This window comes from Arachis ipaensis, chromosome B4 (assembly GCF_059453495.1).
Source record: "Arachis ipaensis isolate K30076 ecotype BB chromosome B4, ASM5945349v1, whole genome shotgun sequence".
Classification (NCBI taxonomy): domain Eukaryota; kingdom Viridiplantae; phylum Streptophyta; class Magnoliopsida; order Fabales; family Fabaceae; genus Arachis; species Arachis ipaensis.
Genome location: NC_142439.1, coordinates 44417366 through 44441495, shown reverse-complemented (window position 1 = coordinate 44441495; position 24130 = coordinate 44417366). Strand labels below are relative to the sequence as shown.

The window sequence follows — 24130 nt, the reverse complement described above, 5'->3', positions numbered from 1 at the left end:
TTAGCATGCACCGAGGATGGTGCAATCTTTAAGTGTGGGGAGGTCGATACCGACTTCCGTGGGTTAGCTACCTTCTTTTCTCAACACCGATTCTTACCCTTCTTAATTAGTTATTTATTGCATTTGCATGTTTAATTGCATGTTTGTTGGATTTTGTGCATATTCTACCACTACTTGGTTGAAATGATAAATTCTTTTCCAAGAAACTATTTTATAGCATTTTACTAATTTGAATTAAACTTTTTTGTTGAACTTGTTTGAAGATTTTAATTTGGAACATGATTTTAGAGCTCGAACACACAAAACTAGTGAGATTTTGAGCCTATTTGATTGGTTGCATTTTATCAACCAATACTTTATTTTTGTGTGTGTTGTTCTCTTTAAAATTGTGATCTTCGTCTTGCTTGATTCTGTATTTCCATTGTTTGATGTATGCATGAACTTATTTGATTGAGGCCTTTGTTTCACTATAGCTCACATACCCACATGGCCTTACCCTTTCATTATCCTTTGCAAACCAATGTTGAGCCTTTTTAACCCCATTTGTTCTTGATGCACGGAAAACTTGTCTCACAACAAATTCCTTTCGGCAAGTGTACCGAATTTGTCGTCAAGTAAAAACTCACAATAGAGTGAGGTCGAATCCCACAAGGATTGATTGATCAAGCAACATTAATTAGAGAACTGTTCTAGTTGAGCGAATCCAGAATTTGAGTTGAGAATTGCAAAAAATAAAATGGCGGGGAGGTAATTGACAGGAAAGTAAATGCTAGAATTATAGATCTGAAAGTAAATGACAGAAGGTAAATTGCAGAATTGTAAATGGGAATGGGGGAATTGCTCATTAAAGTAAATAACAGAAATTAAAGAGAATGGGTAAGATCAGAAATGGGGAGTTCATTGGGCTTAGGAGATGTTGCGTTCTCCGGATCAATTTCATTTTCATCTCTTCCTCAATCAATGCACTCATTGATCTCCTTGGCAATCTTAAGTGATTGAATTACAATTTCTTGTAATTCAATCTCTCAAATCTTGATCAATAGCCAATTCCTTGGTCAATTGCTCATGAGAAGAGATGAAGTATGGTCACTGATTATACCACATGCATTTTCCAAACCAAGTGTTGAGAGGATTATAGTCACATATCCATCCAAACCCAATTTGGTCCAGCATGAGAAAGCATTTCTAGCTTGATCTCTTTATTCCTCTTTTAAGGTTCAGAAGAGATCCAAGTATGAATAGCTTCTTTTTCAAGATAACTACTCAATTGGATGAAGATCGAAAGTTTTCAAGTAAAATCAAGAGAAAAGATAGAAGAAGAATAATGAAAACTAGTATTGATCCATCAAATTACAACAGAGCTCCCTAACCTAATGACAGGGGTTTAGTTGTTCATAGCTCTGAAAAATGAAAACAAAGATGGAGAATACATGATGAAAACTTAGAAATGCAGAGAAAGTAAATACAGAGAGTAGTTCTATGCTAAGAGTCTCCCTATAATTTCCAACTCCCCTATAATATTTCAAAGCTACTCCTATATATACTACTCTTCTGTTCTTCTAGTTGATTCTTCAAGTCTTGGGCCTTTGGATCTTGAGTTTGAAGCAGTTCTCTTCTTCATTTGGCTTAGCTTTTACTTGCAGAGAGAAAGTATGAAGTGGGCAGGGGCTTTGGCTCAGGAAGTTAGTGGTGTTAACGTTCAGTGAAAATATGGGATCGAGAACGTTAGTGACAATCATCTTTTTCACTAACGTTCCTTACCAAAGTTAAAAGCCACGTTAACCTCAACGTTAGTGGCACAAACATTGCCACTAACGTTTCCACTATGTCCTTCGCACACGTTATTGGGACTCAACTTTCCCAATAACGTTGAGAAGCCTCCCCTTTCCCTACGTTAGAGTCCACGTTAACTTAGTTAACGTGGCTCTTTTAATGTAGGCTTGCCATCCTTCGAGAACGTTAGTGACACTTACCATTGTCACTAACGTTCCAAATTGCCCCTATTTTCCACGTTAGAGTCCACGTTAACTAGGTTAACGTGGCTTCTAACGTGGTCTTGCTAGCCATCTCCAACGTTAGTGACAAAGTTGAGTGTCACTAACGTTGGCTCATCTTTCCCTTATCCACGTTAGCTTCCACGTTAACTAAGTTAACGTGGGAGTTAACGTGGCTCATGGTGGCATGTGTGGCTCCTTCCAACGTTAGTGACAATGTTGGGTGTCACTAACGTTGGCGATCACCTTCTTTCTTCACGTTAGCTTCCACGTTAACTAGGTTAACGTGGGAGTCAACGTGGCTCATTGGGGGCTTGTGTTCTTCCAACGTTAGTGACAATGTTGGGTGTCACTAACGTTGTCGACTACTTTGTTCCTTCACGTTAGCTTCCACGTTAACTAGGTTAACGTGGGAGTTAACGTGGCTTAATGTGCTTTGGCCAACGTTAGTGACATTGTTGAGTGTCACTAACGTTGGCTCCCCCTCCCCCCCCCTTTCTTCTTAACGTTAGAGGCCACGTTAACTCCACTCATGATCTTGGTCCAACGTTAGTAATAATGTTAAGTGTCACTAACGTTGGCTCCATTTCTTTACTTCCACGTTAGAGTTCACGTTAACTTAGTTAATGTGACTCTTATCGTGGACAATGATGGCTTTGAGAGCGTTATTGGCAATCACTTTTCTCATTAACTTTGCAAGTTACTCCCATTCTACGTTAGTGTTAACGTTAGTGTAACTAACGTAGCCACTAATGTGGTTCCTCTTTGCTTCCTTTGTCCTGAAATCAAGTAATAACGTGCATCAAAGTTCTAGTCCAAGTCATGGGAAATGCAACATCCAATTTTGTCCTTAAATTCATGCAAAATCCTCATGAAATCATGTAAAGTGCACAATGTATGCTTGAATCAAGATGTAAGTGAATATCTACCCAAAACTAGCTTATTTCCTAAGGAAATGCATGAAACTACCCTAAAAACAGTAAAGAAAAGGTCAGTGAAACTGGCCAAAATGCCCTGGCATCACAACACCAAACTTAAAGCTTGCTTGTCCCTAAGCAAGTACTGGAACAAGAGAATGATGAATGGAATGCCAAGAGAAATGAGTCATTCTTGTGGAAGTCATGTCCCTGGTTTTATGGTGGTTTCATGCATAGCAACTTAGGTTCATTCCTGGCTTTCAGACCTTTATCTTGTCATAAAACACTCACTTTGATTGCATCCCATGAGACTTTTATTCATTGATCCTTTTGTTGTTATTTCAGGGCTTATTTGTGTTCTTAGGCTAAGTGTTCTGCAAGGGGGCAACTCTTTAAAATAAGCTTTTAGCCAACACTCCCGAACCAGTTGGTTCAAGGTGCTAGGTGTTGAAGCACCCCTAAGGACTTACTTGCTCAAGTCTATCCCCCATACATACACACCACAGGCACATAGTGTATGTATTTTCTTTTCTTGAGACCTTGGTGTCCAGCACCTCTTTGGGTTACTAAATGCTCTGTAGTGAGGGTTACTCTTGATAGTGGACTTTCAGCTGATAATCCCGGGTTAGTTAACCCAAGTTACCAAGTGATAAGGCACCCCTAAGAGCTTATTCATCCAAGTAGATCCCTCACACAGGAGCACCACAGACACATGCTTCAAGATTAAAACCATTGGTGCCTAGCCTTATTGCTTACTATTTTTCTTTTATTCCTCAACTTTGATTGTTCTTTCCCTTTTTCTTATTAGGATCTTCTTATTTATCTAGTCTCATGGGTGTGTCTCAAGCATAGTATTCATGACAGATAGTTGTCTTCCCACCTTATGGTTGAACCAACTTAGCTAACTTATGACCACACCACAAGCTCATGGACTTACTCCCTAGTATGAACTCCACTCTAGTCTTTTGAAAACAATCATTCTCTTTTCATTTGATTCAAAAGGGACAAGCATACAAGTAAGTAAAGAAATGATGCAGTGGCAAAGAGACTAGCACACAGAGACCTCTTCAACACACAAACTAAAAAAAAACAAAATTTAAAAAGGTTTAAACTAATCATGGAAGCAAGTTCTATTTCATACAAGATCTTCCTTATTTAAAACTTAGAACAAGATGGACCAAAGAAAGAACTCCACCATCTTTTACTCTTGTGGATGTCCATGCTTTCCTCCTTGTTTGTCTTCTTTGTGTCCTCTTGCATTCCCTCTCATCCGTGCCAATCTTGCTTGCTTCCAATCCTCAAGTGCCTTTCTTACTGATTCATGACTCTCTTCCACCCTTTGTCTTTCTTCTCGTGCTAATTCATCCCTCATTTCTTCATACCTTCTGATTCTTGGATGCAATATAGGCAGTTGTCCTACCAAGTAACCGAGCCTGGCTTGAGTATTTATATGATATCCAGTCTCGCTCATGGAAACTCCTTCTGCGAATGCCCTTTGCTCGTCCAATAGTTCTGCTTGTTTTATTTGTCTTCGATGCATCTCATGTATATGTGCACCTTGATGTGCTTGGATGTTGATTAGCCTCTGGATGGATTCTTGTTGCTCATTTTGCCTTTGTTCCATCCTGTGAAATGTTTCATTCCATTGTTGTCCTTGACTCAGTTGCTGATCCATCATTTGCTTTTGCCAATCCCCTTGTTGAGTCATCCATCTTGAGAGTGACTCCTCTTGCTGCCCCATCATCTATAGTTGAAGTTCTCTCTGTGCTCCTTGGCTCTCCAAATATTGTTGAGATAGTCCACTAATGGCCTCCTGCAATTGATGCATATCCAAAGTGGTTGGTGCTTGCCCTTCTACGGCTTGTCCTTCTACTACTTGAGGGGCTGTCCTCTTCCTTTGCTTCCGTTGAGGTAGGGGGGATGCAGTGGCATGCATTCATTGAACGGTTATTGGAATGCCCTCTTTTATCCTCACGGGGTCCTCATCTTCAAACACCACCCCAGCTTTCTTGTACAGTCGATAAATAGTGCTGGGGTAACCTAACGTTCCTCTTGAGTCACTTTTCTCTGCCATTTTTCTAATGCCTTCTGCTATGAGTTCATGAACCTTGATTTCTCCTCCTTTGAGTATACAGTGTACCAGTGTGGCTCTCTTGAGATTCACCTCCGAGTTGTTCGCTGCTGGGAGGATGGACCTCCTTACAATCTCGAACCATCCCTTTGCTTCCGGAGTAAGATCTGCTCTCTTGATGAACCTTGGTCTCCTATCTGCATATCTTTCCCAGTCAGCTCCTGGTACATAAATGTCTTGCACAATCTGATCATGATTAGGGTTATTGTCCATCCTTGAATGATAACTCTCTTCTTCAAACGGTATGGACCGCAGTTTTAATGCCTTCATGACACTCATGGGGCCAAAATCCACAATCTTTCCTCTCACAAAGCTTGTATATGACTCATCTGCCTTATCATAACGGACCGCATTTGCATAAAACTCTCTTATAAGATTTGCATTCACCTTAATGACCGGATCAGTGAGGAGCTCCCATCTTCTCTTTTCTACCTTCATTGTAATTTCGGGACACTCAGTTTTCCTAACTTGAAATCCTAGCTCATAAATGATTTCTTTATCAACCATCCACCCGTATTGCAATGCATGATGCAAGCTTCTGAATCTCTTTTCATCATACGGGTGTTGCTCTATAGGTTCCTTCCCCTTCCTTCTTTTAGAGCTTGAAGATGCCATGATTGAGGGTTAATGTATGGAGTTGGCAAGGGTGTGGAGACTTTTGGTTGTTTAGGGTTGAGTGCAATGAAGGTGGTGAGGGAGAATGTGTTTAAATGGTTAGGAAATGCTTTGCTCTGAAATGGCTAGGTGTGAAGAGTGGATGTGGAGTGTGGAGCTAGGGTACGAATCAAGGATCACTTTTATAGAAAGGTTGTGAGTGAATGGAGGGTGTGGATTGATGGAGTGGTTGTTTGATGGACGGTTGGGGTTGTGCATGTAGAAAGGACAAGGATCATCACTTTATGATGGAGATTGCTCGATCTTCAAGGGTCCCATTTTTTTTCAATGTTGCATGGCAACATTTTCCAATGACTTCCCTTTTTAGAACAAGTGTATAGTCCTTCCTTTTGTGGTGTTCGAACCTTCTTCCTTTAATTGTCCAATCTATCTCTTTCAATGCTCCTTTCCGTTCCCTATAAAGATCAAATAAGAAAAGTAAGAAATATCATAAAAAAAATCGATTTAGATTTTTACGGCTAAAATAATAAAGAGAAGAAAAGATTAGATTGTTTATTCATGAACTCCAACTAACTAACTAACTGTGTATCCCTTTATGCATTTTGGTGGCACCATGGGGTGACACCAAACTTAGTTTGAAGCATTGTGATGAAAAGTTCTGTTCAAAGCTCCAAGACTAGAATGCTCTCTGTTGCATTCATGCTTTCTTGGTACGCTTTGAACACCAAACTTGTTCTTCACTATATACTGCAATATAAGGACTTCACCAAGTTTGGGTTGGAATTTATGAATATTGACTTATTCACTAGTAAAAGCTAATAAAACATGGGTTGCCTCCCATGAAGTGCTTCTTTAGCGTCACTAGCTTGACGTTTCTCCTTCATCAGGGTGGTTGATAATGCTTCAAGTCCTCCCCTCTTGCCTTGGACTTATATCCATTGGTTGTATCAATGATCTCTACATGTTCCAAGGAAAGAACTCTGTTGATAGTGAAGACTTTAGGTAACTGAGATGGTACAGTGGGGAGATTAGGGGGGATATCTGGGAAGTAAGCTGAAATCACTTTATCTCCTAGAGAGAGGCCTTCCATAGGGATCTTCTTGTTCATCCACCCCCTTGGTACCTTCTTCTTTGTCCCTTTTGATGCTTCCCTGCTCTTGGCGACTTCTTCTTTTAAGTGAATTTTGTTGTTGTCTTCACATGCCTCTGGTGGTTTAGGTTCCTCCAGCTTCTCCTTGAGCTGTGACAATTGCTGTTTGCCTTGTTCATCATTCAGTGGGGTTCTCAGATGTGTTGGTGGTGCCTCAGTGCTTGTTTCCTCTGTCAGCATCCCGTTATGATCATTGCTTGGTTCTTTGTTTTCTTGGTCAGTTTCTTGGGAGAGTTTGAAGACATTGAAGCTGAGTTGTTCATCATGGATCCTCAATATTAGCTTCCCTCGCTCCACGTCTATGAGTGCTCTGGCTGTAGCTAGGAATGGTCTTCCCAATATGATTGGGTGAGTGTGACTCTCTTCCATGTCCAAGATGACAAAGTCTGTGGGAAGAAAGTATTTCCCCACCTTTAACAACACGTTTTCCACCACCCCTCTTGCTTGTTTTTGAGTTTTGTCAGCTAGCCTGATGACTACATCTGTGGGCAATATCTCATTGATCTGCAGCCTCTTCACCAGGAATAGAGGCATTAAGTTGATGCTTGCTCCCAAATCACAGAGTGCTCTATCAAACATTGTTTCTCCTATGGCACAGGGGACATGAAAACTCCCTGGATCTTTTCTTTTTGTAGGCAACTGCGTTTGAATGAGGGCACTGTACTCCTTGTTCATCACTATAGTTTGGCCTCCCTTGAGTGAGCTTTTCTTGGGAAGTAACTCCTTCATGTACTTGATGAATGCAGACATTTGTTGGATAGTCTTAATGAATGGTTTGTTCACAGGCAGAGATGCAAATAAGTCAAGAAATCTTGAGTATATTCTCCTCTCCATAGCTCCCTTGAGCAGTTGGGGAAAAGGTGCATAGAGTCTCAGCAACTCCTGTTTTGAAATTTCTGGTTCTTGGTAATCTTTTTCCACCTCCTCTACTGAGGTATCTTCAAGTTATTCTGACAGCTTGCTTGGCTTGTCCTCAGTCTCCTTATCACTTATAGTGACCATCTTGCAATCTTCCCATCTTACCTTCTTTGTTTCACCTCTCGGATTCTTCTCTGTGTCACTTGGGAATCCATCTGTGGGTTTGGAATTTGCTCAGAGAGATATCCTACTTGAGATTCCAACCTCTTGATTGTGTCTCCCTGGTTCTTGAAACTGGCTCACACTTCCTCCTTGAAGACCTTGTTGTCTTGAATCTCCTTGCTTAGGCCTTCAAGTAGATTCTCAATCCTTGAGATTCTTTCATCAAATGATGACAGGTTAGGCAGAGTAGGGTTATTCTGGCCTTGATATGAATGTGGGGAGTTGTTGTTATGGGGGTGTTGATATGGTCTAGATGTGAAGTGTTGGGTGGCTGCATTGTTTGGATTTGGGCGTCTTTGATCAAGGCTTTGGTCTTGTTGATTTCCCCACCCAAAGTTTGGGTGATTCCTCCATCCAGGGTTGTAGGTCTTGGAGTATGGATCATGGTTTTGCCTAAGTGAATTCCCAATGTAGTTGGCTTGCTCCTGACTACCCTCTGCTTCTTCATTCACTCCTTCTTGGGTTGTTGATGAAGTGGAGACTGCTGCTACTTGGTTCCTCTCCATCTTCTTGGTGAGGTCAGCCAGCTGCTGGGTAATGAGCTTGTTTTGGGCCAGCAGAGCATCTACATTGTTTAGCTCCATTACTCCTCTTGTGTTCCCTCTTTTGGAAGCATAGAAGTAGTCGTTCTCTGCTGCTGTTTCAATGACATCTATGGCTTCCTCAATAGTCTTCTTCTTGTTCAAAGATCCTCTGGATGAATGGTCTACGGCCTTCTTTGACTCATAAGAGAGCCCTTCATAGAAAATGTGCAGCTGCACCCATTCATTGAACATATCTGGTGGGCACCTCCTTGTTAGGTCTTTAAACCTCTCCCATGCTTCATATAGAGTCTCACCATCTTGTTGCCTGAAAGTTTGGACTTCAACTCTCAGCCTATTGATTCGTTGAGGAGGGTAAAATCTTGCTAAGAATTTGTTCACCACGTCTTCCCAAGTTGTCAAGCTTTCCCTTGGGAAAGATTCCAGCCACTTGGCTGCCTTATCCTTGAGTGAGAATGGAAATAAGAGCAGTCTATAGGCGTCAGGATGAACACCATTAGATTTCACTGTGTCACATATTCTCAGGAAGGTGGTTAAATGTTGATTTGGGTCCTCTTGGATGATGAGCTGTGGCTTCAGTTCAAAATTGTTGGCATGGATGGTTGGCTTTTGAATGCTACTTCCACAGTTTCCTGGGTTTGGATTGATGTAAGAGCCTAAAACTCTTCTATCCTCCCCAGCATGATTTGCTCGACCTCCTCTGCCATGGTTGTGAGCCTCTTCTTCATGATGGTTTTCCATGTTTTCTTCCATGTTTGGTTCAAAGTATTCCTCAAAGTGTTCCTCCTCTTCTTCAGCACCAACTACACATTTTTCTCTTGCCTCCCTCCTTAGTCTAAGGAAGGTTCTCTCAGGTTCAGAATCAAAGGAAGTTGAAGCCCCGCTTCTTCTCCCTGTCATACAACCAACAAGTACAAGCAAAGAGAATAGGTGCAGAAAGTATATCTGTCAGAATTACTGTTAGTATGAGTGATGCAATATATCAAACAGTTAGTGGGTTATTGAGATGAATAGTAAATAACAAAGAAAAAGTAAGGGGGAAGGGAAGAAGTTATCTAAAACAGAAAGTAAATGACTCAAACAGAAATTTAAATCAAACAAAAATAAAATGCTCAATCTAGTTATCCTCCAATCTAATCATTGTTGATGCACAATCAATCCCCGGCAACGGCGCCATAAACTTGATGCCCGGAAAACTTGTCTCACAACAAATTCCCTTCGGCAAGTGTACCGAATTTGTCGTCAAGTAAAAACTCACAATAGAGTGAGGTCGAATCCCACAAGGATTGATTGATCAAGCAACTTTAATTAGAGAACTGTTCTAGTTGAGCGAATCCAGAATTTGAGTTGAGAATTGCAGAAAATAAAATGGCGGGAAGGTAATTGACAGGAAAGTAAATGCTAGAATTATAGATCTGAAAGTAAATGACGGAAGGTAAATTGCAGAATTGTAAATGGGAATGGGGGAATTGCTCATTAAAGTAAATAACAGAAATTAAAGAGAATGGGTAAGATCAGAAATGGGGAGTTCATTGGGCTTAGGAGATGTTGCATTCTCCGGATCAATTTCATTTTCATCTCTTCCTCAATCAATGCACTCATTGATCTCCTTGGCAATCTTAAGTGATTGAATTACAATTTCTTGTAATTCAATCTCTCAAATCTTGATCAATAGCCAATTCCTTAGTCAATTGCTCATGAGAAAAGATGAAGTATGGTCATTGATTATACCACATGCATTTCCCAAACCAAGTGTTGAGAGGATTATAGTCACATATCCATCCAAACCCAATTTGGTCCAGCATGAGAAAGTATTTCTAGCTTGATCTCTTCATTCCTCTTTCAAGGTTCAGAAGAGATCCAAGTATGAATAGCTTCTTTTTCAAGATAACTACTCAATTGGATGAAGATCGAAAGCTTTTAAGTAAAATCAAGAGAAAAGATAGAAGAAGAATAATGAAAACTAGTATTGATCTATCAAATTACAACAGAGCTCCCTAACCCAATGACAAGGGTTTAGTTGTTCATAGCTCTGAAAAATGAAAACAAAGATGGAGAATACATGATGAAAACTTAGAAGTGCAGAGAAAGTAAATACAGAGAGTAGTTCTATGCTAAGAGTCTCCCTATAATTTTCAACTCCCCTATAATATTTCAAAGCTACTCCTAATATACTACTCTTCTGTTCTTCTAGTTGATTCTTCAAGTCTTGGGCCTTTGGATCTTGAGTTTGAAGCAGTTCTCTTCTTCATTGGGCTTAGCTTTTACTTGCAGAGAGAAAGTGTGAAGTGGGCAGGGGCTTTGGCTCAGGAAGTTAGTGGTGTTAACGTTCAGTGAAAATATGGGTTCAAGAACGTTAGTGACAATCACCTTTTTCACTAACGTTCCTCACCAAAGTTAAAAGCCACGTTAACCTCAACGTTAGTGGCACAAACGTTGCCACTAACGTTTCCACTATGTCCTTCGCACACGTTATCGGGACTCAACTTTCCCAATAACGTTGAGAAGCCTCTCCCTTCCCTACGTTAGAGTCCACGTTAACTTAGTTAACGTGGCTCTTTTAACGTAGGCTTGCCATCCTTCGAGAACGTTAGTGACACTTACAATTGTCACTAACGTTCTAAATTGCCCCTATTTTTCACGTTAGAGTCCACGTTAACTAGGTTAACGTGGCTTCTAACGTGGCCTTGCTAGCCATCTCCAACGTTAGTGACAAAGTTGAGTGTCACTAACGTTGGCTCATCTTTCCCTTATCCACGTTAGCTTCCACGTTAACTAAGTTAACGTGGGAGTTAACGTGGCTCATGGTGGCATGTGTGGCTCCTTCCAACGTTAGTGACAATGTTGGGTGTCACTAACGTTGGCGATCACCTTCTTTCTTCACGTTAGCTTCCACGTTAACTAGGTTAACGTGGGAGTCAACGTGGCTCATTGGGGGGTTGTGTTCTTCCAACGTTAGTGACAATATTGGGTGTCACTAACGTTGTCGACCACTTTGTTCCTTCACGTTAGCTTCCACGTTAACTAGGTTAACGTGGGAGTTAACGTGGCTTAATGTGCTTTGGCCAACGTTAGTGACAATGTTGAGTGTCACTAACGTTGACTCCCCCCTTTCTTCTTAACGTTAGAGGCCACGTTAACTAAGTTAACGTGGACTCTAACGTGGCCACTCATGATCTTGGTCCAACGTTAGTAATAATGTTAAGTGTCACTAACGTTGGCTCCATTTCTTTACTTCAACGTTAGAGTTCACGTTAACTTAGTTAATGTGACTCTTATCGTGGGCAATGATGGCTTCAAGAGCGTTATTGGCAATCACTTTTCTCATTAACTTTGTAAGTTACTCCCATTCCACGTTAGTGTTAACGTTAGTGTAACTAACGTAGCCACTAATGTGGTTCCTTTTTGCTTCCTTTGTCCTGAAATCAAGCAATAACGTGCATCAAAGTTCTAGTCTAAGTCATGGGAAATGTAACATCCAATTTTGTCCTTAAATTCATGCAAAATCATCATGAAATCATATAAAGTGCACAATGTATGCTTGAATCAAGATGTAAGTGAATATCTACCCAAAACTAGCTTATTTCTTAAGGAAATGCATGAAACTACCCTAAAAACAGTAAAGGAAAGGTCAGTGAAACTGGCCAAAATGCCCTAGCATCAGTTCTTTACTTTAGCTCATCACTAACTCTAAGCAGAAAATAATAATGTCCTTAATTTGAATCCTTGGTTAGCTTAGACTAGTTAGAGTGCTCATGAATTAAGTGTCGGGAAATTGGGTTTGAAAACTTTTGGTTTGGAAATTGGGTATTGTATCTTTTTATGAAAATGTGAAAAGAATGTTGAGGATATGTTCATGCATTCAATACCTTAATCGAATGCATTGAGAAAAATAAAAGAAAAGAAGAAAAAAAGAAAAAAAAAAGAGAAAAAGAAAAGAAAAAGAGCAAATAATAAAAGGGGACAAAATGCCCCAAAGTAAATGGTGATAGCAATGCATATGAGTTGTACTCAAGTTCGGATGCATGAATATGTGGGAAACATGGTTAATGGATAGTTAGGTTTTGTATGTTTTACATGGACTGTCTTAGGTTAGGTGGAGAGTTTAGGTTAATTAAGGATTCAGATTTTAGTCCACTTGACCAAATACATTCCTACCTTGACCCTAACCCCATTACAACCCTTAAAAGACCTCTTGATATGTGTATTTGTGCATTAAATTTTTGTTGATTGGTAGAAGAAGAGCAAGTCTTAGAAAGCAAGGTTAGTAGAGAACTGAGAGAATCGAACCTTAAACACTTGAGTGAGTAGAATGTATACACTTCCGGTGAGGGTTCGATGCTCGATTCTTTGTTACCAGCTTTCATGAGCTTTCTTCCTGCAAGTTTATTTGTACTTTATTTTATGATTTGAATTAGTGGAATCCAGATCATATTTATTCTTGGAGAATTTCATTTACTTTTAACCAAGTAGGTAGAAACATTTTGCATTTAGTTCCATTCATATAAATAGGTTGCATTTCATAACTTCTACCATTCCTCTTCACTCTTTTGGTTCTCTTGAGCTTAGCATAAGTTCCTCATTTCATCAACTTACTATTCTCGCATTTTTCACTTTTATCTTATCTATGAATTTATAAATATTATCTTGCCGATCTATACTCTGAATTTGACTTTTCAAAATTCATCAGTCAAACAGATAGCTGATCTATACTCCGCATCCGACTTTTCAGAATTTATCAGTCAAACAGATAGTCGATCTATACTACGAATCCTACTATTCGAAAATTATCAGTCAAAAATATATCCGATCTTTAGTCTGAAACCGACTATTTAGAAATTATCATCAAACAGATAGTCGCTATCCAGTAAAATCGGCCTACTAGGCCTTTACTGAAATTGTAAGCATAAACCGATCTCCATCAAACTAATAGGACTTGACCAACCAAGAACTCAAACAGTCAAACTAAAACAAAGAAATTCTACCCACTATATCTTTGTCAAATACAACCATTAAATCACCGTTAAGGTGACACAAACAGTCATGCCACATGGTATATTTACCTGTACCAAAATAACCTGCTTTTGCTAAGAGCACTGATAAAACAAATTGGCTCAAAGCCACACTCACAATCAGGTAAAATTCACCTATCATACCTAGGTTAACAAAAAGCAACATAACCAAACTTTCTACTACTAGAAAATTAACACATGCAAACTAGCAATAAAATCGTATATCGAAATGACTTCTAGCATCACCGAAAGGATCGAAACCACATTCGTAGGCCGACAATTTTTCTGGATAGGTCCAACTATTGGAAGCAAAGGGAAAAGGAATACCGAGTGGGATCAAAGAAACTTGTAGATTTATCACTAAAGAGATACAAATAGGTGCAAATTCTGACATGACCACAACCCACTTAGGGACGAGAAGCAAAATAAATTGCCTTTCTTAAAACAACAGAAAAATAAAGTTACAAACATAAACAATCATAAGCTCACTCCAAGAGCAAAACAGTTTACCAACCCTGTTGTTAACTATTTTCATCCTCTTTCTTGGCGTCACCATCATCCTCGACCATCTCCCCGTCTATAATGATCTTCCTCAGATTTATTTTGGTGAAATCAACCTCTGGAGCTAAAAATTTTGCCTGAAGAGATGCATGTTTAAAACCCTCAATAAAGGAATCCAGCACCGCCGTCTCCTTACTCTTTTCCATCTCATTTAAGCTCGCCGTAACCTCAATTATCCGAGCACTTACACTGGATAGGTCGGCCTCCTTTTTCTTCACATTTTCTACTTCCTTCGTATAATTTTTCTTGGTCAGCTTCAGCTCTTTTTCAATCTCAGAGACCCTATTTTCAAGGTCAACAACCCTAGCATTCTTCTACTCTAACTCCTCTTTCAAACTGGGATCTGGCTTTGGAGCGGCCATTTTCTGATGTATTTTATCTCGGCTGCGCCCTAATGATGACAAGTCATCTTAGGCTAGTGTCACAAGCATTTTTCATTTCTTTTCATTAGGTTTCATGCACTTTCTTGAGCAATAAGTAATTGAATTAGAATTTCATGCATCCCTTGATTCAATTAAACATAGTTATTTATGTGCTTTTTCATAAGATTTTATTCAAATTTACTTGATTGTTATTAATGATGCAATCTCTTGTGAATTTAGCAAGGCTTTAATGTATGTGTTTGGTTGATGATAGGTGAAGAGAAGCAAGGAAGAAACAGAGAAAGATGCAGAGGAAGAGGAAGTAACGTTGGTGGCCAAGTTGGCTCACTAACGTTACCTCAAACGTTAGAGGAAAAGGCAATGTAAAGTTCTGCAAGGTTCTGGTGCCAACTTTAGAGGGAACGTTGGTAAGCCAACGTTACCTCCAACGTTTTTGATACAGTTTGCTTTCTGGAATTAAAAATATTGATTATGACGCTCATGCGTGGGTGATGCGCACGCGTTAGTAAGCCAATGTTGGAGGGAACGTTGCCAATCCAACGTTACCTCCAACGCTTGCGACAGTTCTTAAGTTTCTGGAATTGGAGAAATCAGCATCGACGCGCACGCATGGGCGACGCATAGGCGTGAGCATGGAAATTTGACATTCCACACGCACGCGTAGGTGACGCGCACGCGTGGGTAAGCCAACGTTGGAGGGAACGTTGCCAATCCAACGTTACCTCCAATGCTCGTGACAAGTTTTCGAAAACTGGAGTTGGAAAATTTGAAGTGACGCGTACGCGTGGACATGAACTTTCTTCCCAACCACGCGTATGCATGGGCGACGCGCATGCGTGGAATGGAAAAATTGACTCAACGTACGCGTAGGCGTTACCAGTCGAATGTTGGTGCCCCAACGTTGAGTCAAACATTGCTGAAAACACCCAGAATCCATTTTTCTTTAAGGGAATGTTTGACTCAACGTTTGCTTAAAAACGTTGACCCCAACGTTGATATCAGATCTATGCAATTGAGCACCCATGCAAATCTTGAACATTAATTGCCAAGCATCCCTCTTCAACATCACTAAGACCCACTCTAGCTTGCTTCAACAAAAGGCCAAAAGCCCAATCCAAAGACTTCAAGACTGAATACAGAAAGTGTATAAATAGCATTAAGTTTAAGTTAGTTGGAACGGGAGATTTAGAAGGCTAGGGAGTCAGGGACCCAAATTGGGAAACTCTGCATTCATTTTCTTTGTATTTTTCTCCTCTGCATTTCTCTGCAATTTTCTATTTTCTGGTTTTTACTTGAGCAATGATGAACAAAATCCCAAATTCATTAGGGGGAGGAGCTCTATTGTAATCATAATGAATCAATGAAATTCTTCTTCTTCTCAATCCGCTTGGGTAGCTATAGGATATCTTCTATTTTGATTGTGAATTATTCACTCTGGAAGGGGGTTTAATTCAACTGAATGCTTGTGTGAGCCTCGGAAGGGGAATCACTTGCATTAGAATTAGAGCTCTATCCTTCACAACTCTCTTAACCAACACCATTCGGGGAGGAATTGAGGTTTTGAGAGATTGTATGGCTTATGGATAAGAGAATGTGCTCTCACTCTTCTCATGACAATTAGATCAAGGAATTGGCAAGATTGATTGTAATTAGAGAGATTGGATTGCTAAGGAATTGGGATCCAATCAATTTCAATCCACCGTAGATCTACTCATATGATTGAAAATGGAGTTGAGGCCCATTTGATTCAAGATGGATTATGATATCTCCAATCCATGATGAATCACTTTCTTTGAATTTATTTAGTTTAAATCTCTCCGAATTCACTTCAATTTAAATTGTTTACTACTAATTTGACCCCCTGCACCCATTTCCCTTTATAATTCATGCAATTTACATTTCACTGCAATTTAGATTCTGCAATTTTGTTTTCTTGCACTCTAAGATTCAGTTATTTACATTTCTTGCAATTTAAGATTCAGCTCTTTTAGTTTCTTGCTCTTTAAGTTTCAACAATTTACTTTTCTTGTCATTTAAGTTTCAGCTAATTTACTTTCAGCACTTTAATTTCTTGCAATTTACTTTCTGTTGATCAAATTTCACTCAATTCATCAATATTCACTTAACTAGATTCATCACCCAACTAAAATTGTTTGATCCATCAATCCTTGTGCAATCGACCTCACTCTGGTGAGTTTTACTACTTGATGCGACCCGGTATACTTGCCGGTTAGTTTGTGCGAATTCAATTTTTTGCCATCATGTTTTTGGCACTGTTGTAGGGGATTGATTTAGATTGACAATGATTAAGTAGGTGATAATCTAGATTAAGAATTTTTCTTTGTTTTTGTTAAGCTCACTAACTGTTCGAGATTTCGTTTCTGCTAACTGTAACTTCACTCTAGCAATAGAGTGTTATGCTTTTGTTTTTTAGTTTGTTTGTGTTGTATGCCAGGAGGAAGAAGAGGTGCATCCACCTCCTTTGATTCTGAACCACAAAGAACCTTCTTGAGGCTAAGAAGAGTGGCAAGAGGAAAAGGAGTTATTGGGGAAGAAGAATCAGAAGAGGGAGATCAAGAGATAGAGGATAATCTCCCTAATCCACCAGAGGAGGTGGCCAATGATAATGGCCAACCTCCAAGGAGAGTTCTAGCCTCTTACACCATCCCCAACCCAAGAAACTGTGGGAGCAGTATACTCACTCCAAATGTCCATGCCAATAACTTTGAGTTGAAGCCTCAACTTATCACTTTGGTGCAGAACAATTGCTCTTATAGAGGGGGTCCTCTTGAAGATCCAAATCAACACTTATCTGTCTTTCTGAGGATATGTAAAATAGTCAAGACAAATGGTGTGCATCCAGATATCTACATGTTGTTGTTATTTCCATTCTCTTTGAGGGATAAGGCATCTCAATGGCTGGAGACATTCCCCAAAGAAAGCATCAATAACTGCGATGATTTGGTGAGCAAATTCCTAGCTAAATTTTACCCACCTTAGAGAATTATCAGGCTGAAAACAGAAGTACAAACTTTCACTCAAATGGATGGAGAATCACTTTATGAGGCATGAGAGAGGTACAAATCCTTGATCAGAAAATGCCCACCTGACATGTTTAGTGAGTGGGTCAGACTTCAGAACTTCTATGAGGGCTTAACTCTAAAGGCTCAAGAGGCTTTGGATTACTCTGCAAGAGGCTCACAACAGCTAATAAAAATAGCCGAAGAAGTCCAAATCTCATAGATACTATTGCAAACAACTGATACTTCTAATCTCGTCAAAGGCAACACCAACCAACTCCAACTCCAAAGAAGGGTGTATTGGAGCTTGAAGGTGAAGACACTATCTTGGCATAGACAAATTAATGCACCAACAAATCCAACAGCAAATGGAGATGATGGTAAAGAGAATAGATGGTCTTTAACTAGCTGTAGTTAGCACTGCAAACCAACCACCAGTTGTGTGGGGACAAAATAAAGAAAGCTATGAAGAGCAGCAGCCTGAATAAGTTCAGTATATGCACAACCAAGGATCTAGACAGAATGAGTTCCATGGGGACACTTACAACTCCTTTTAGAGGAACCACCCCAATCTGAAGTGGGGAGAAAATCAAAACTCATGGCAAAGAAATTCTAACCCAAGAAACTCCCACAACACAAACCACCAAAACCATCAACCAACTAACCAAAATCCCTATAGAAAACTACAAAGCAACTACTCCACATCCACCTATCATCCACCCAATAACTCATCAACTAAACCAAAATAACTTCCACCAACCACCAATATCCCACACTCAACCACAACCACCTCAAGAATCCCAAAAATCTCCAACTTGGAGATAATGATGGAGAAATTAGCAAAGAATCAAGAATTGGCCAACAAGAACTAAGAAGCTTCCATGAGGAACCTGGAAAGACAAATTGGGCAGTTATCCAAGCAGACAGCAGAAAGGCAAATCAATGCCTTCCCAAGTGATACCATTCCAAATCCCAAAGAAGAATGCAAAGCAATCCAGCTAAGGAGTGGAAAGACTGTGGAGAATGACATAGGTGCTAGCAAGGAACCAACAGAGGCAGAGAAGAGTGATCAGGAAAATTTCAAGAAGAAAGAGGAACCACAAACATTAAAAAAAGGAAAGCAAGTCATGGAAGAACAACCACAAGAGCGGAAAAAGGAGGTGAAGCCTTATATCCCTCCTCTGCCATACCCTCAAAGGATGCATAGAGAGCTCAAAGACCAGCAATTTCCCAAGTTCCTAGAGATTTTCAAGAAGCTGGAAATCAACCTCCCACTGGCTGAGGCATTGGAGCAAATGCCACTGTATGCGAAATTCTTCAAGGAGCTCATCAACAAGAAGAGAAGTTGGAAACAAAAAGAGACTGTGATCTTAACTCAAGAGTGTAGTGCAGTGATTCATAAAGGCCTACCACCAAAACTCAAGGATCCTAGGAGTTTCTTTATATCGTGTACCATTGGCAGCATGCCAATTGATAAGGCCTTATGTGATTTAGGCTCAAGCATCAATCTGTTGCCACTGTCTATGATGAGAAGGCTATCTATAGAGGAAGTGAAGCCTACAAGAATGTCATTGCAACTAGCTGATAAGTCTCTCATCATACCCAATGGAGTGGTAGAAAATCTCCTAGTCAAGGTGGGAAAGTTCATATTTCCAGCAGATTTTGTGATCCTGGATTTAGATGAAGAAGGAAGCGATTCTATCATATTGGGAAGATCTTTCCTAGCCACAGTAAGAGCCATCATTGATGTAGAGAAAGAAGAAATTATCTTGAGGGCACACGAAAAGAAAATAATCCTCAATGTCTTTAAAGAGATGCAATATCCTGTTGAAAGGAAAGACTACATGAGGATTGAAGAGGATGACTTAAATTGGAAGGAGAAGCCAAAGGAACCATCTCTAGAGCTTACAAATCCACTCTTGGAAAAGAAACTTGAGCCTGAAGAAAAGTTGAAGGATCATGAGAACGAGAGAGTTGAAGAAGAATTGCAAACATAGTTTTCAGAAGTGATAACTAAGAAGAAGGCCCCTGACATAAAGCTTGCTGCCAAGAAAGGAGAATCCTCAAGGAAAGGGAAGAAGAACAAGAAAAAGGTTCGTAAAAGGGTAGAAAAACAAGAGAATTCCAACTGAAGGGTTCTCAGAGGGAGACAAAGTGAAGTTGATCTACCAAAAGTTAGAAACATCTCCACATTCTAATAAGTATTACATGGTCAACGGAATAGTCTCACTGGAGCATGCGGAAATTGTCCATTAAAACACAGGAAGAAGGCTTACAGTGAGAGGGGACAAGCTGAGACATTATGACCATCAGCCACCCTAACAGAATGAAGGACGTCAAGCTAATGATGATAAAGAAGTGCTTGTTGGGAGCCAACCCAACCAGAGGTAACTCTCTTTTCATAGTTTTCAATAAAAAGTCAAGATTTCCCTGTATTGCTAGAAGTTAAGTTTGGTGTTGCACACCAAAATGAGTGTAAAAAGGGTGAATGTGTGACTTTAAGTTTGGTGTTCCACCTGAGATCTTACAAAACACACAATGACCTTCCAAAGAGCATCATGAGTCAAAATCTCCAAAATAATCAGGGAAATTGCTTGACAATTGCTTAACTTTTAGTTATAGCTAGCTTACTTAATAAAAGCACAACGTTTCATGTATGCGATTAATCTGCTGGATAACAGACATTGGCAAGGAACTAAGTTTGGTGTTCACACACCAAAGTAAGTTCAAAAGCCTACAAACATTCATGCATGCTAACCATCTTTCAAGTGCTTGGGGGACAAGCAACTTCCATTATCATTGCAGGAAGTCATTCAACTTCTTAAAAGGGCTACGCATCATCACCAGGAAGAATGCAAAAATTAGGGAGAATGATAAAGAATTAAGCAGAAAGATACCAAGAGGTTGTATTGTCAATTAACTGCATCTGCTTTGAAGTGTTTTAATTGGAAGTCTAATTGTGCCCCTGCTGATCAATTTGCCTTTGTTTACATTCTGTTTGTTCATTGTCTTTTAAGTGTCATCTAAGTGCTCTAATCTGGAGTGCTTGTTTCATTTTCATCCTCCTTAAATGTATGCTTTGTCCCCTTTTGATTAAATAAGAGAAAATGATGAAACAAAAAGAGTAATAGTCCAATTTGAAAAGAAATAGAATAAGGTTCAGTGGTGGTATATGATTGATTGTTTACCAAGGTCACTAATAAAGGTGAAGGGTTGGAATGTTCCTTGAGTGTGAATTTAGCTGATGTATATGAAATCAGAGTAAATAAATCTCCTTGAAAGAAAGAAAGAAAATGCAAGAGAAAGAAACAAAAAGAAATAAACAAGGCTAGGCACCAATGGCTTGAGATTTTTTATATATGCTTGTGATGTTATTTTACAAAGATAAGCTTGGATAACTAGGTTCTAAGGGGTGCTTCATCACCCGGAAACTTGGATTAACTAATCCGGGATCGCCAACCGAAAGTCCACCATCAAGTGCTACTTTAAGACAAAGCACTTATTGACCCAAAGAGGTGCTGGGCACCAATGTCCACAGAATAAAATAAGCTAAGCACCTGTGGTGTGTATGTGTTAAGGAGAGGCTTGAGTTAGTAGGTCTGTAGGGTGCTTTATCACCCAACACCTTGAGCCAACTGGATCGGGAGTGTTGACTTAAAACTTATCTAAATAGCTGTCTCAATACAGAACACTAAGCTACAATTAAAAAAATAAGTTCCTAAGCTAAAGAAAAAGAAAAAATCAAACATCAAGGAGCAATGAATAACAATATTTCATAGCAGCACTTGATGACAAGTCATCTTATGTCAGTTTTACAAGCATTTTTCACTAGTTTCATTAGGTTTTATGCACTTTCTTGCACAATAAGTAAGTAATTAGAGTGAATTTTCATGATTATGTTGAATAAATCAAACATCATTTATTTTACACAAAATCATAGGTTTATGCTTGAAGAGAGAACTTTTGCGTGGTCTAGAATTCAGAATAAATCCTCGTTGCAGGTATAGCTTCTAAACCAACAAAAGTCCTTTCTTACAAACGTTTTGGTTGTCACAAGTAACAAACCCCTAAATAAATTGATAACCAAAGTATTTAAACCTCGGGTCGTCTTCTCAAGGAACTGCAGGGAAGTATGTTCTTATTATTGGTTATGAAGATTGTAAATTGGTGTTTTGAAGGTGAGGAACAAGTAATTTAAATTGCAATTAAAGTAAGTAAAAGACTGTAATTTAAATAAATAACTGTAAAACACACTTTTGGCAAGGTATGAGAAATTAGAAGTCCTATCCTAGTTATCCTTATCAATGATGATGAAAATTGAATCTTAATTCCACTTAGTTAACCTTTGCTAGAGCAAGGGAAGGTCAAGTGACTAATTAGTTAGATCCTCAAATCCTAGTTAATCCCTAAGGAAAGATTGGGATTATTGAAGTTCAATTCAATTAGCAAAGATAACGATTATCAAACATGTTTGAGTTTGATAACTCCTAAGTTACTGATTTCTTAACCAAGACCGAAAGGGGAAAAGTAAATCTACTGGAATAAAAATGTCTTCAGATTGGGGATAAAAGTAACATAAATAAAAGAAAGCAATATTAAACTGAAATACGTCAAATAACATTAATTCAAAGAGTAATCCGTAACATAGAAGAATTCATAAATAAAATTGAGAAAATAATAAAAAGGAATATTGAACCTGGTAAAGAGATAATCCTGAAAGTGAATAAAATCCTAATTCTAAATCCTAATCCTAAAGAGAGAGGAGAGAACCTCTCTCAAAACTAAATCTAAATCATGGAAAACTAACTAATTGGAGACTCTCCTCGAATGGATGCATTCCCCCACTTCATAACCTCTGGTCTCTGCCTTCTGGACTTGGATTTGGGCCAAAAAGTGCTTCAAAATTTGCTATGAGCGTTTTCTGCAATTTCTGGTGCGTGGCCTCTGTCACGCGTCCGCGTGGGTCACGCGGTCGCGTCATTTGGAGCTTTCCTTATCACGCGGTCGCGTCAGTCATGCGGCCGCGTCATGTGCGTTCTGCTTGTGGCGCGCGATCGCGTCAGTCACGTGGTCGCGTCGCTGTTGATTCGCGCTGGCATGCGGCCGCGTCGCCCATGCGATCGCATGGATGCCAGTTTCTTCAAAAACTCCGTTTTGTGCTTTCCATCCATTTTTTGTATGTTTCCTTTCCATCCTTTAAGTCATTCCTGCTTTAGAAGATCTGAAACTACTCAACACACTAGTCACGGCATCGAATGGAAATAAAGGGTAATTAAAATAATTATTTTTAAGCATAGAAAACATGTTTTTCACACACATCACATAATAAGGAATGAAAAGTAAAACCATGCAATTAATATGAGTAAGTGGGTGAAGAATTGAATAAATCATTCAATTTGAGCACAAAATATGGGTTTATCAATGCTAGAATTAAATGATTTTTTAAACAATGCAATTACATTTCTTGTTCTTTAAAGTTCTGTCAATTTACTTCCTGCAAGTTAGATCTACTGCAATTTACTTTCCTTGTCATTTAAGCTTCACTGTCATTTACATTCTGCACTTTCTATTTTCTGCAATTTACATTCTATTGGTCATTTTTCACCCAATTCACCAATGTTAGCTTAACTAAGCTAATCACTCACTAAAGTTGCTTGATCCATCAATTCCTGTGGGATCGACCTCACTCTTGTGAGTTATTACTACTTGATGCGACTTGGTACACTTGCCGGTGAGTTTTGTGTGGAATCAATTTCCACTCGTCAATTTTTTGGTGCCGTTGCCAGGGATTGATTTAGATTGACAATGATTAAGTAGGGTGATAATCTAGATTAAGCATTTTCTTTTTATTTTTACTAAGCACACTGCCTGTTTGAGTTTTTGTTTAAGCAAACATTCATCTCACTCTAGCAGTAGAGTGAATTGCTTTTGGTTTTTGGTTTTATGCTTTATGTCAGGAGGAAGAAGAGGTGAATCTACATCTTTTGACCTTGACGAGAGAACCCTCCAAAGATTGAGAAGGGAAGCAAAAGGGAAGGGAGTCATTGGAGAAGAGGAATCAAAAGGAGAGGATCAAGTGATGGAGGATAACATCCCAAATCACACTGATGGTGTGGCCAACAACAATGGCCAGCCTCAGAGAAGAGTCTTAGCCTCTTACACTATCCCCAACCCAAGAAATTATGGGAGTAGTATCCTAACACCCAATGTCCATGCCAATAACTTTGAACTCAAGCCTTAATTGATTACCCTGGTTCAAAACAATTGTCAATATGGAGGAAGTGCTGCCGAGGATCCAAACCAACACCTCTCTGTATTTTTGAGAATCTGTGACACTGTCAAAACCAATGGAGTCCACCCTGACATCTACAAGCTTCTTTTATTCCCATTTTCATTGAGATACAAAGTCACACAGTGGTTAGAAACCTTCCCTAAAGAGAGCATTACCAGCTGGGATGATTTGGTTAGCAAATTTCTAGCCAAACTCTATCCACCCCAAAGAATCATTAAGCTAAAAACTGATTTGCAAACCTTCAAACAGCAAGAAGGAGAGTCGTTATGTGAAGCTTGGGAAAGGTATAAAGCTCTAATCAGAAGATGTCCAGAAGGAATGTTCAGTGAATGGGTGGAGTTGCAGAATTTCTATGAAGGCTTGTCCTTACCTTCAAGGAAAGCTTTGGATTATTCATCAGGAGGATCTTTGCAAATGATGAAAACTTCTCAAG

General features: G+C 39.4%; 1 protein-coding gene and 1 non-coding gene across 2 annotated transcripts; both read left to right on the top strand.

Annotated features, from left to right (window-relative positions):
• The first annotated feature begins 8658 nt into the window (after nt 1-8658).
• Nucleotides 8659-8765, top strand: LOC148567371 (small nucleolar RNA R71). The gene has a single exon (XR_015882476.1). It is a non-coding gene; the product is annotated as a small nucleolar RNA R71 (small nucleolar RNA).
• A 9767-nt stretch (nt 8766-18532) lies between these two features.
• LOC107636450 (uncharacterized) lies at nt 18533-19402 on the top strand. Its single transcript, XM_016339956.1, has 2 exons — nt 18533-19135; nt 19220-19402. Exons 1-2 carry the CDS (start codon nt 18533-18535, stop codon nt 19400-19402), a joined length of 786 nt encoding a protein of 261 aa, XP_016195442.1.
• The last annotated feature ends 4728 nt before the right edge of the window (nt 19403-24130 follow it).

Coding starts and splice junctions, on each gene's coding strand:
- LOC107636450 (XM_016339956.1), top strand. CDS start 18,533: ATGGAAGAACAACCACAAGAGCGGAAAAAGGAGGTGAAGCCTTATATC. Junction 19,136..19,219: donor GAAGATCTTTCCTAGCCACA/GTAAGAGCCATC, acceptor GTCTTTAAAGAG/ATGCAATATCCTGTTGAAAG.